This window comes from Achroia grisella, unplaced genomic scaffold (genome assembly GCF_030625045.1).
Source record: "Achroia grisella isolate CSIRO2021 unplaced genomic scaffold, CSIRO_AGI_Agris_v1 utg149, whole genome shotgun sequence".
Taxonomy (NCBI): Eukaryota; Metazoa; Arthropoda; class Insecta; order Lepidoptera; family Pyralidae; genus Achroia; species Achroia grisella.
Window position 1 is genome coordinate 3,676,633 of NW_026712644.1, and position 14,498 is coordinate 3,691,130.

At 33.9% G+C, this 14,498-nt stretch overlaps 1 protein-coding gene across 1 annotated transcript; it reads right to left on the reverse strand.

The window, feature by feature from the left end:
* Positions 1 to 2,785: 2,785 nt before the first annotated feature.
* On the reverse strand, positions 2,786 to 14,193 carry LOC131840657 (myb-like protein X). The gene is made up of 9 exons (XM_059188833.1): positions 13,904 to 14,193; positions 13,169 to 13,342; positions 11,450 to 11,549; positions 8,828 to 8,950; positions 7,779 to 7,874; positions 7,126 to 7,243; positions 4,940 to 6,634; positions 3,978 to 4,061; positions 2,786 to 3,011 (listed from the first exon to the last, which is right to left on the reverse strand). Exons 1-9 carry the CDS (start codon positions 14,029 to 14,031, stop codon positions 2,989 to 2,991), a joined length of 2,541 nt encoding a protein of 846 aa, XP_059044816.1. The 5' UTR covers positions 14,032 to 14,193; the 3' UTR covers positions 2,786 to 2,988.
* Positions 14,194 to 14,498: the final 305 nt, after the last annotated feature.

Consider the following 14,498-nt stretch of genomic DNA (forward strand, 5'->3'; position numbering starts at 1 on the left):
TGTATGGTTAGCAACCTTTGCCTGCCTACTTGACAAATAAAAAAGAACAATACCAATTTATTGACTATATCATTTTTAATCTGTATGAATATATTAATATTATTATTATTTGTATTAACTTAATACAAAACAATAACATATGAAAAATTAATTTTGATAATAGTATTAAATTTAGTGATTATGTATTGATTCTGCAATGTATGTACCTATGCTACTGAAATATGTTTTTTTAGGTCTCAAAATACTTCAAAGCTAATGAAAAAAATATGTATTAATATGTGAAATATTTTATATTTTTTTTATTGTAGGTTTGGTTCTTTTTCCCCAGAGTATTTTCTTAATTTGAAGAAGTAAGTCAAATCACTAAGCCCTGAAACAAAAGTCTAATAATTAAAATCTGTTAACCGATTTTTATTTAGTTGGCATTTATTTATTTTGTCGCTTTTGTAGTTACTTATTTTGTTGCTAAAAATAAGTTATCTGCATAAAATGTATCTACTGTATACAATAATATACTACAAATAAATATTATTCAAAAAATGCAAATAAATACAGAGTAAAAAACTTTCAACTTCTTCCCGCCAATTTTTTATGCACAGTGGTTAGTACATTAAGTAATTAATCACTATGTTTATGTTAGCAAGTAGAAAATGCCATAGATGGAGTATGAAGTGTGCGAATTGTACATTTTTTAAATATGCCATAAGATATTGAATAAGCTTCTTAATTGTCATTAGAAATATAAATTTGATATGGTTAATTTGTAATATTTTGATATTGTATAACTTTGAAGGTTAATTTAGTTTTAAGCTAACGGAAAACCTAAAGTATTTTATATATTAAATATAAAAGAACACAGTAATACGATGTACTATTTTATATTTAATGTTTCCTAACTAATTTGTCACATTAATTATTAAGATTTGTGTTTTCTTTTCATTATAACTGTCTTCTAATTTGTAAATATTGTATTTTTTACTATCCGGCATTCATAATTAAATTTAGTAAAATAACTTCAAAGTAGACAATTTTCTATAGGTCTTATAAATCAAACAATTCATGTAAACAATTATATTTATGAATACAAAAATAATAGCGTGCGAGGAGTCGAACCCGCGACCATCGAAAGTAAGGCAATACTTTAGACCACCGATGCCGTCAAATAGAGTAAAAATATATTGTAAACCCTTCATACTGAAGTAACGATGAAGAAGTTTTTTTTACTTGTTCTAAAAAAGCCGATGGTTCACCTTACAAACAGCATTAGAGACATCACGTTCTCATATGACAGTCGTCTCACCACTCTTTGCTTTGACATTTCAGAGGATTAAGATATGTACTTTCATAAATGTAAATAAAAAAAGCTTAAATTTACAAAATATTTATTAACGAAAAATCTCCGATTTCTTGATGATTCTTGTGCCCGGGCGAGTGATCGAACAATAAAGTCACTTGAACCTCAACTCAAACTCTATATTATCAGTATATATCTTAACAATATAAAAGCGAAAGTGAAAGCGAAAAATACATGAACAGTATCAAAGACATCACCCAACTGCCTGTAACTTCATGTTATCCTGGTATACTTCCATAATAAATGTAAATAAAAAACAGCTTAAATTTGCAAAATTTTATTAATGAAAAATAATGATGATGATGAGCCCGGACGAGTGATCGAAGACTTGGACTTCAATTCAAACTCTTTATATTATCAGTATATATCTTAATAATATAAAAAATAAAGTTAATATACATGAACAATATCCGACATTACCTAACTGCCTGTAACTTCATGTTATCCTGGTATACTTTCATAATAAATGTAAATAAAAAAACAGCATATTTATAAAATTTTATTTACTAACATTCTCTGATTGATGATGATGATGATTGATGGTAGCCCGGGCAAGTGATTGATGAATAATACTCTATATAATAATAATAGTCACTTGGACATCAATTTAAACTCTTTATATTATCAATATATAAAAACGAAAGTTACTATACATGAACAGTACCAAAGACATCGCCTAACTGCTTGTAACTTTATGTTATCCTGGTACTTTCACTGTATTACACTTTATAATACTCCATTAGTGCCCCACCAGCGTACATTAGTGAAGGCCTAATGGAATGGTATACCCATTCCATTAGACCTTTACATTGTTTTCTATAATATATAGAATAGTGGCAACTGTTGCCTATATACATGAACAGTACCAAAGACATCACCCAACTGCCTGTAACTTTATGTTATCCTGGTACTTTCACTGTATTACACTTATATTTTATAAGAACTGATCTGACTTCAAGGTCATCATATAATACTCCAAGGTGCCCCACCAGCGTACAATATATACAGTTAGTAAATGCCTAATGGAATGGTCCACCCATTCCATTACACCTTTACATTCTGTTTTATAATATATAGAAACGTGGCAACTGTTGCCTATATACATGAACAGTACCAAAGACATCACCCAACTGCCTGTAACTTTATGTTATCCTGGTACTTTCACTGTATTACACTTATATCAAGGTCATCATATAATACTCCACGGTGCCCCGCCAGCGTACAATATATACAGTTAGTGAATACCTAATGGAATGGTCCACTCATTCCATTAGACCTTTACATTCTGTTCTATAATATATAGAAGAGTGTCAACCGTCGCCTATATACATGAACAGTACCAAAGACATCACCTAACTGCCTGTAACTTCATGTTATCCTGGTACTTTCACTGTATCAATCTTACTAAACGAAACTTTGTGAGTTTGGATGGATGTTTGTCTTTCACAAATAAACTACTGAATGGAGTTTAGTGAAACTTTATGGTAATATAGCTTATATATCAGAACACATAGACTAAATTTTAAAAATATATTATATAAATAATGATAAATGTTCAGTAAGTGTGATGTAGAAAGTTGCGCGGCTCAGCAGCTCTGGCAGCTCGGCAGCCAGTTATTAATAATTTGGAAAATCTAATCAATTTTCTTCAGTAGCCCTGAAAATACAATAAAAAGAAACTAGGTTAATCACATTCATTCGTTTCCATTGATAAAGTCACATGCTTTTATAATAATAAAAATATCCTTGGACAATTAACTCAGCGCCATCTAGTACCACTGTAAGCAGTCTATGTTATGGGTACTAGACAACTGATGCAAATACTTAGATATATTTCTTTTATAAATTTGTCAAATATCAAAAGTTGAATTATACAATCCTTAATTTTACAATTAACTAACAATATATATGATATTTCTCTTAAAAACGCAATACACTTTTTTTGTAAATACATACATAATATACACAGAAAACACCTAGACCGATACAATCATACTCATGAATACAAATATTAGTGGCGTGCGAGGAATTGAACCCGCGATCATCAGAAAGCGGCGTGCTAAACCGATAGTCCACCTGGGAAGTCAAATTTAGATTGTGCTAATCTCAAAAGCAGCTCAACTGAGATATGCGCTTTTATCTTTACATAACAAAATTGCTTCCGTTGTCTGTTCGCTTAGATTTTTTAAACTACGCAACAGATTTTAATGCAGTTTTCAGCAATAGATAGAGAGTGATTCAAGAGGAAGGTTTATATGTATAACTTGCTACTCGCCCCCGCTTCGCCCGGGTGTACATGTATTATACATATAATGCTAATCTTATATATAAAATTCTCGTGTCACAGTTTTCGTTCCCATACTCCTCCGAAACGGCTTGACCGATTCTCATGAAATTTTGTGAACATTCAAGTTTAAATTTAATTTATTAATTAATTTTATTGACATATGTAATAGTAGTGATATAATCTTGTAACTCAAAGCATGCTGTGCTTTTACCTATAATTATGAGAACAGTTAGTTTAAGACCATTAGAATTGTATAGAATGATAACAAATTTTTTATTACTGTATCTTATGTTGGTAATCCTTAAAAAAAAATAAATAAATAAATAAACATCTTACTAGGTATACTCGAGGTGGACTTCTGTACTGGCATCTTGCTTAATTTCTGTATTGAAGTCATTTTGAATTTCGACGGTGTTTTTCCTAGAAAATAAATTAGTTAATTATTTTATATTATTTTGTTTAAGTCCTCTACAATTAGCATATGTGAGACCAACCAACAAATATTCAGTGCGGAAACCTGACCACCGCTACTGGACCTTCTCTATTGGTTATCAAATTCCGAACTTCCGTATCATGCAAACGAATTCTTGTATCACAACATAACGATCTTATTGTTAGCAATGTACCATGTTAAGTTGACCTCCATGTGGTTCATTCTGGAAAACATAGTGATAAATTCCTGGTGAATTTGCCACAATGAGCTAACTGACCTTACCTCATGCTCATCTTATCATCCTCCACCAGTGCCTCGCCAGGGTAAACCGTGAGCGCAGGCGAGTGCACCATTCCATTAAAAATAAATAAAAAATACTAATCCGGAAGGAGATCAAATTGGGGATGAATGGGGTTGAAGGTAAGAATACTGATAAATAATTAAATTAAAGCGGAACTTTGAACAGAATCGTCAGCGTATGTACCTCAGTCTCAGCTATTTCAGCCGTCAAGCAGCTTGCTTTGTAAGCTGTTTCGGTTGTAGGTTGCAGATTAGGCAGTGAAATTACAGGATAAGAGGCGTGAGATCTTAATCCTACATAATGGAATGGTGCACCCGCCTGCGCTAACGGTTTACTCTGGCGGGGCACCAGTGGAGGATGATAATATGACCATGAGGTTATGTCAGTTAGCACATCATGGTAAATTCACCCTGAATTTATCACAATGGTTTCCATGACCACATGGAGGTCAACCTGACATGGTACAATACTAGCAATAGGGTTATTAGTCCACATTACTAACAATCCCATTCCACAGATATGGTCTTTTTGGTGTATATACTCATATAGTATATGTTTACTTACTTGGGCTGATTCTTAAGTGACTTTTCTTTGAAAATCCTTGCAACATGAGGTTTGCTTTTTGAGGTATTTTTGAGTTAATTTTCTTCACTCCATTCCCTATCTTAGTTAAAGCACTGACACTGCCTTTAACTTTTTCAATTCCATTTTTTATATTTTTGTTATTTTCGTTACCTATTTTTGTGAGTACATTGGTTTTTTTATTATTAATTACATTCTGATAGTTTTTATTTTTGAATTTCTGGTTAACATCAACTGTATTACTTTTTGCAAGTTTACTTTTCTCTACAACTTTCTGTATTGTGGTTTCGTTTTTTGAACTGGCTACACTAATTTTATTCTTATTTTCTAAGTTTTTTGGTTGAATAGTATCTGCGGAATTGCTATTTTTATTGTCGTTTAACTTTTCAGGTACTTTTTTTTTATTTTCTGTGTTTTTTGTTACTGTTTTAACATTTGAGGTAGCTTTGTCACTTTCCTTTTTTTCTACTTTATTATTTCGATTTTTATCATTTTCTGGTAAATGCCCAGTTTTAATTTTCTTCGCGTTCTGGACTTGATTGTCGCTATTTAATCTTTTTAACGGTTTGTTAACTTCTTTTTTAGCATTATTTTCTGTATCTGCATTACTGTTTATTTTATCTTTATCTCTATGGTTCTCTGGATTCTTAGTCTTTTTGCCTGCAATTGCATCTTTTTTATTTTCAATGTTATCAATATTTTTATTTGTATTTCCATCTCGATTAGTATCTGCTTTATCATTTTGTTTGACAGTTTTCACAGATTTTCCCTCTTTTTTATTTTGTACGTTACTAGTTTTAGTTTTGGTAGATACTTCATTTTCACCAACATTTGCTCTGTTTACATTTTTCTTTGTTCCTTCACTTCCATCTTTTTTATTCTCTACACGATTGTTTTTAGATTTGCTTATAACTTCATCGTTAACATTATGACCTTTTTCTTTTATCTTATCAGGCTTATTTCCTGATTCAACAGCATTTGCGTTGTGTTTATTTTGTACCTGTTTATTATTACTCTCAACAATTAATTCATTTTCAATGTTACCATCACCTTTGCCTTTTGTATTACCTGCTTTTTTCAATGTTTTAGCATTAACTGCATTTTCTTTACCTTTACTTTTAGTTACCTCGTTTTTTCCCGTTACTTTACCCGTGTTCGCTTTTCCATTATCAATAGTGTTTACTGTTTTACTTTTCTTCACAACATTAGCACTTTCTTTCAGTTTATTTTCTGTATCTTTTACCGAATTCTCTGCAACATGTTTATTAACAGACTTCATAACTCGCTCTGTTACAGTTCTATCTTCTTCATCAGTTGTTACAGATTTATTATCATCAGCGCCATCTTTACCTAAATCTTTTGCATTATGTTTATTTTTCTTAACTTTCTTGGGCAGAGATTTAGGTGGAGCCATAACTTCATTGTCCTTTTTCTCTCTCAGTACCGGATATTGAGATACCGGTTCCGGTTGGTCTAAAGTTGTGCGCCGGGTCCTAAGTCTACTAGCTGTTTCCGGGTCAGATGATTCCATGCTCTCGTACAACTCTTGTGTTGGTCCTTTCGCTTCGAGAACTATGTTGATTATTTTAGCTAATAGCAATGTGCGTTCGTCCGTACTAATTGTTGGGTCGGACAGCTGCCGGTGGACTTGTGAGATTGCTTTTATGTATGACTCATCTGGAACATACAAACATATTATTGAATTTTATTAATATGCAAAACAAAACAAAAATCTATACATATAAATAAAATTGGACTGTCTGTAAAATTGAATTGCATATGAATATAAATACGGTACATACACCAAAAACACATTTTTTACAATTTTTGTATGCCTGTCTGTTTGTTCCGGCTAATCTTTGAAATGGCTCGACCGATTTTGATGGGACTTGTATTGGCAGTTAGCTGATGTAATACGAGTAACTTAGGCTACTTTTATTTTAGAAAAATAAATTTATAATCCACGCGGACGAAGTCGCGTGTACAGCTATTAATAAATATATTAAATATATATTTATACATATATATTAAAGTTTCCGTTGTCACAGTTTCTCGCCACTAATGCCCTACACCGCTTTCTATTTCTACTTAAATACCAACACAGCTATTCGTTAATTCAAAATATTGTTTCTTCAAACTCAATATTAGCAAATTGTAAAGAATCTCACCCATATACTCGAGATCGAATCTCATCCGGTGCTGGAAGGGTCCGACGCGCGACCTATTTTGCAGGACCCACGAGACCTCAAGTAGATCAGCACATTTTAATGTATACCCACCATCAACCTGATGACAAAGTGTACTACATTTTGACAAATCATTATCTATATGTCGCAGAATCAACAAAGAGGCTCAATTGATTAGTTTCTACTAGAATAGCGCCATCTATTATCGTTGTTGGAAACGTCAAGCGGTTTGCTTGGGTGAGGTCGGTACAGGGTAAAGCAGTTTTAACGGCAATTACGAAACGGCACTTTTGAATTGGGGGCGAGCGCTAGAGGTTGTTCTTCACTCTGTACCGAACTTGCCGCGTTTCCCTGACTAATCCGTTTGCATCTGGCTGATCGTTGTTAAATTTATTATTTTGTTATCGGGAGTGAGTTAATAGACAATTATACTTTAAATCCAGACTATTATTTCTTGCCTACACCATGCCCAACATGGGTTCTGATGACGAGGTATCCCAAGTAGAGGAACCACCCTCGTTATATACATCTATACATTTAAATAAAATTTGGAGTGTCTATTTGTAATATTGATAAGTCCTTCCGCCGGTTTGGAGTGCCACCTGCACGCGCCCACTATCGTCGATAATATTTACCATTGGCTCCATGAACAAAGAACCCGCGTACTTCTCTGCTAGTCGCGCCAGGGTGGTCCTTCTCGAGCGGTGAGCTGCTGAGTAACTTCTGATAACCTGGAAACAAAAATTGAGTATTGAAATAGATAGCACATAGACAATATGCAAAACTAGTCTCAAGCTAAGCAGAGCTTGTGTTATCGGTGTTACTAGACAACTGATATAAATACTTGGACATGTTTTTTTGTAAATACATACATAATACACATATAAAACACCCAGACCGATACAAACAATTGTACTCATGAATACACATATTTGTACTATTGAACAGTACCAAAGACAACACCCAACTGCCTGTAACTTCATGTTGTCCTGGTACTTTCACTGTATCACACTTATTATTTTATAAGAACAAGGATCTGATCTGATCTCATACTCACCCTATTTATTACCAGCACATATATTCATAGGCATTATGGAAAACCTTCGGTTCTATAATATATAGAAATTGTCAACCGTCGCCTATATACATGAACAGTACCAAACACATCACCCAACTGCCTGTAACTTCATGTTGTCCTGGTACTTTCACTGTATCACACCTATTATTTTATAAGAACATGGATCTGATCTGAATTAATACTCACCCTATTAACACATATAGTCATCCGCATTTCGGAAGCCCTTGGTTTTACAATATATAGAGTGTCAACCGTCGCCTATATACATGAACAGTACCAAACACATCACCCAACTGCCTGTAACTTCATGTTGTCCTGGTACTTTCACTGTATTACACTTACTATTTTGTAAGAGCCTGAGCTAACCTCATGCTCATACTATCGTCCTCCAACGGTCCCAATGTAGTAAGTGCATTACGGAAGACTTTCGGTTCCACAATAAATACATACATACATGTCAACCATCGCCAGTACCAAAGACATCATCCAACTGCCTATAACTTCATGTTATCCTGGTACTTTCACTGTATCAAAACATCCATAAAAAAGTTACCACTCACCGTACATGGACCATAAACATTGGAATTAAATAAAAAAGAGGTATACCTCCACAGCATCGCTGGGCTGCTTCACAGACTCTAAAACAGAAGATGCGAGTTCCCTCTCATGCGCCGACTTAACGACTGAGACGCGGAGTTCTCTGTACGTATAAGCACCAAATTTGCGGTTCTGAAATGAATACACAAATGTTACAGTTAGAAAATATACAAAGAGTTGGAGGGAAACTGTAATCCAGTTTGGTCTTAATGGATATATATTTTTTGACTGTCCGGCGACCAGTCAGACAGTCAACACTAGTCTTCCAAGCTATATAACTCACTTAAAGTGGGGGGAAGGGTATTGTTAGTAATGTGGACTGATAACCCCATTGCTAGCAATGTACCATGTCAGGTCGACCTCCACGCGGTTCCCCCTGGAAACCATCGTGATAAATTCCTGGTGAATTTGACGATGGGCTAACTGACCTGACCTCATGCTCATCTTATCATCCTCCACTGGTGCCCCGCCAGCGTAAACCGTTAGCGCAGGAGGGTGCACCATTCCATTATCAACCCTCAAAAAAAAAAACTCACTTAAAGTACACAACAATATTGAAGAGGACCCTGACTTCTAAAACACAGGTATTATCTATACCTACCACAGAATTCAGAGACTTCATAAATTATTTGTATTTGTAAAAAATATTAGACAATAAAGATATTATTATTATATTTTTTTCCAAAAATTCTCATCTCCCCTCTTAAGGAGAGGAGATTTTTTTTTCTCAGCTTTTGCTGGTTTTCTCCACACTTACGGGCCACTTACTATTATTATTATTATTATATCCGAAGTCTATTCAACACCTGATGATGTCATATTCAGAGGCGAAACACGTGTCGCGATATGGGTATAAATTCAATAAATTCGGTCGGAATTTGATCACCATTAGAGAAGGATGTAACGGTAGTCAAGTTTCCACACCGATTATTTGTGCTCTCATGTTAATTATAGCGGAATTAAACAATAATATAAATCGATTAAGTAGTGAAATGGACATCCGCAAAATAAAACCTAATTCGATTCAATGTATGGAAACTGGATTGTTAGTAATGTGGGCTGATGATCATGGCTAGCAATGTTCGATTCAATATATGGAAACTGGATTGTTAGTAATGTGGGCTGATGATCATGGCTAGCAATGTTCGATTCAATATATGGAAACTGGATTGTTAGTAATGTGGGCTGATGATCATGGCTAGCAATGTTCGATTCAATATATGGAAACTGGATTGTTAGTAATGTGGGCTGATGATCATGGCTAGCAATGTTCGATTCAATATATGGAAACTGGATTGTTAGTAATGTGGGCTGATGATCATGGCTAGCAATGTTCGATTCAATATATGGAAACTGGATTGTTAGTAATGTGGGCTGATGATCATGGCTAGCAATGTTCGATTCAATATATGGAAACTGGATTGTTAGTAATGTGGGCTGATGATCATGGCTAGCAATGTTCGATTCAATATATGGAAACTGGATTGTTAGTAATGTGGGCTGATGATCATGGCTAGCAATGTTCGATTCAATATATGGAAACTGGATTGTTAGTAATGTGGGCTGATGATCATGGCTAGCAATATACCATGTCAGGTTGACCTCCACATGGTTTCCTGGACACCGTGATAAATTCCTGGTGAGCTTGTTCCAATGGGCTAACTGATCATGTTATCGTCCTGCACTGGTGCCTCGCCAGAGTAAACCGTTAGCGCAAATAATATATTGTGATCATCCATATAAAAATACAAATAGTCACAGAAAAGAAATAATTTTAATACCCGACGACCTCGGTGATCTAGCAGTTTAAAAGATAAAAAGAAGAGTTTTGTTCCAAATTTTTATATTATACTAGCTGATCCTCGCAACTTCGTCTGCATCACACTCACTTGACATTATATTTCACTTATCATTATATTTCACCCAATTTACATCATATCTTTTAAAATTATAGCCTATGTATTATACTGATGTATAAGCTGTATTACTGTAAAGTTTCATCAAAATCCGTTGAGTAGTTTATGCGTGAAAGAATAACAAACATCCATCCATACTTATAAAATTTCTCATTTACATTATTAGATTTAACTTCGGCTTAACGGCGCTCGCATTGAATTAAAAATATTAGTTAAAAAAAAAAACTATTCTATTTTCATTCTAATACATCCAAGAACATGTACACAAAATTTCATGATGATTGGTTCAGTAGTTTAAGAGTGAATGCGTAACAAACAATAGGGATGTTTGTTACACATTCACGCTTTTCTACTATTATATTAACTTTCACATTTATATTACTAGCTACTCACCCCGGCTTCACACGGGTGTACATGTATTATATATATAAACCTTCCTCTAGAATCACTCTATCTATTAAAAAAAAGCGCCTCAAAATCCGTTGCATAGTTTTAAAGGTTTAAGGGCACACCTTGTGTGAAATTTTCAAAAAATCGATTTTTTTTTTCCATATTTCGATAGGTTATACCTTCAAAAATAACATACTAAAATTTTAAATCGATATCTTAAATAGTTTTTGAGTTACAGCCATTAAGCATACATAGGGACAGACAGCGACAGCGACTTTGTTTTATACTATGTAATGATTAAGGATTAAAAATATTAAATACTGACAGGCTTGTGGACGTAGAAAATTATGGTAAACGGCACCATGTCGACGCGGCACTCGGCTGTCACCTCACGCCACACTCCCTCCTCCATGACTGAACGACCACTGTCAATTACAATATATAAATACTTTAAATAAGCATAAATAATCCTAGGACTAGATTTTGCCCACGGCTTCGCTCGTTTTATTTATCCCCTTAGGGGTGGAATTTATCAAAATCCTTTATTAGACGATGCCTACGACATAGTAGCTTTATGCATGCAAAGTCTCAGTCCGATCGGTTTAAAATTGACAAAGTTTCATACAAACTTTCATCCCCTATTTTATCCCCTTGGGGGTAGAATTAATCAAAATACTTTCTTAGCGGATGCCTACGTCATAACATCTACCTGTATGCCAAATATCAGCCCGATCCGTCCAGTGGTTTGTGCTGTTCGTTGATAGATCACTATGTCAGTCACCTTTGAGTTATATATATATAGATAGAGAAACAGTGGCGGCCATTTGCGAGACCATTGCAAGACCCTTTCTCCTACATGAATAGTATGTGATGCGAACAAATTTCCGCTGCTTTAAGAAGACTATAGCTACTATTTTTTTTTTTTTTATTTGTATATTTTAGGAACAGTAAAATTTGTAAAATATTATATACTTTTAGTGCCAATAAAAGAATTATTATTATTATTATTATTTTAGGAACAGTAATTTTTTAGTTAACCGGAAAGTGTTTGCAACTTGACACTATACAAAAGGCTACTCACTGATTGTTTAAAATTTGCTTTGGTGGTTATGCAAGGCCCCTGCAAGAGCAAGGCTCCAGGATTACCCTATTTGCCACCCTGTAAGCCCAATACTGAGATAGAAAGTAAACATTATCAAATAAAATAAAAAATAATTGAATCATGTAGGACATTTTAGCTGCTTATGGACGACAAGTTTTGTATTAACATTTTTCCCTATGATCCAATTCAGTACACACATTAAATTGAGAAGAACTGGCAAGAAACTCAACTTTTTTTTTTATGTTAGATATCTTGCAATCAGACTCAACTAAATTCCTTTTTTTTTAAAGCCAGTTTATTTACTTTGTGTACATATGTGTATGTCTAACATTAAGTGAAAATCCATGAATATCCCATAACTAAGGCCATTTTAGGAGTGATGGTTTTTATCTCCTCAGGATAGAGTGTATACTTTCCAAAGTAGATATTTTGGTTAAGCATGAGTGGGCTATAACCACATAGGATGTGTAGTGGCTTTTTCTCTTCAGCTGGGGAAAATCAGATTGTTAAGTTCAGACCTAAGTTTGCCATATGTTTTTTAATTTGCAGTGCCCAGTGAGGGCCCTAATCATGATGTATATATTGTACTAAGTAATAGTCTATTGAAGTATTGATTCAAGTAGTAAGAAGTAAGATATAAAGAGAATGATAAATGGGACGGGAAGTGGTGACTGGTCTGTTCAGGTTACAAACACTGATTAGATTATTTGCTTTTGCAATAGCATATGCTGGTGGTCACTCTAGTTCTCCCAAATTTGAATAAAAATAAATCTGTATTATTGTAAACATATACAACATTTGTTTGAAAATAATACGTGCTGAGTTTCTTGTCAGTTCTTCTCATATCGAAGTCATTCAGAACTGATGGTAGATTTGACATATCAAGAGTCTGTAATAGACCTACATGAATTTTTCCAAAAACATTTCAATATTAGTTCTCACCTCGTAATCTCAGGGTCTGCCACCAATACCTTGACCTCTGACTGCAGGATCTGCAGGCTGGTCAGCTCTTGTGTCGCTTGCAGACGCGTCCTCAGCTGTGTCTGTTCTAATTTGAGCTCTGATATTGAAGGACCAAGGTCCATATTGATTTGATAGTCATCTTCGGAATCTGAGCTGAAATATTTTTAGATAAATATATTCTCTCTAGTAGCTGTGCCTGCAGTTTCGCCGGCAGGAAATTAGTATTGCCTATGTATTATTCTGATGTATGGCTTATTTTATTGTAACTTACATCAAAATCTGTTCTATATAGATAGTTTTTATGTGAAAGAGTAAGAAAAAAGTATCCATTCATACTCACAAATTTTAGCTTACAATATTAATAAGATTTAGCAACAGACCAATCAAAAAAATATTAGTTGGGTAGTTTCTATTAGCAACATGATTCACATGGGCTTATTATATAAAATATTATTTTTATTATTAATTATTAAACCGAAACTTTCCTTGCAGATGATTCTAATGTAAGAAATCCATATGAAACAATCCATTTAGTAGTTTTTCTGATTATTCCAAAATTCGAAGGTTACAAACATTTCTTCTTTATAAAGTTATACTATAGATTCCTAAAATAAACTTAACAACAACATACTGTTTCCAACACTCTCAAGGTGCTTCCGTATAATTTTTATACTTCCTTCGTTAAGTTTTCTATAAAAAAATTATGTTTCTTACCTACACTCATAGTTTACGAAACTAGAATTCCCTTTGGTCCGAAATTCCTCAATTCTCTTGTCATAATAACGAATTTCGGCGAGTAACTTCTCCTTGTGAGCCTGCAAAGCCTTTTTCTTGTCACTCATTGCTGCAGGCGAGATTGTAGTTAACGAATTAATAAGTAATTATATTTTAATTTGAACAAGTTTAACAAAACAGTACTGTTTATTTATAACGGCGACATGTTTTAAATATTTTTTAAATTTGACGTTTTTTTTTTATTATGTGTTTTACGGCTCTGGATACAAGTTCTTTTTAGCCCAACTTAACAAGTACACTTACTCGAAGTTTTACAATACACATTACAATTTGACATTGGACAGCACTGAGTTGCCATCTTTTGTAATGTTCTCCCGTGAGGTCTCTGATTTCCACATTCTATAAATTTAGGTAATATTAATCAAAAATTATTTGACTTTTATTAATTAATGTGACGTCGACGAATGAAGACGCAGCGTGGGAAGGCCTTTGTTCAGCAGTAGACGTCTTCCGGGCTGAGATGATGATGATGAATTAAAAATTATAGCTCGTAAAAATCTTTTATGTAACAAAT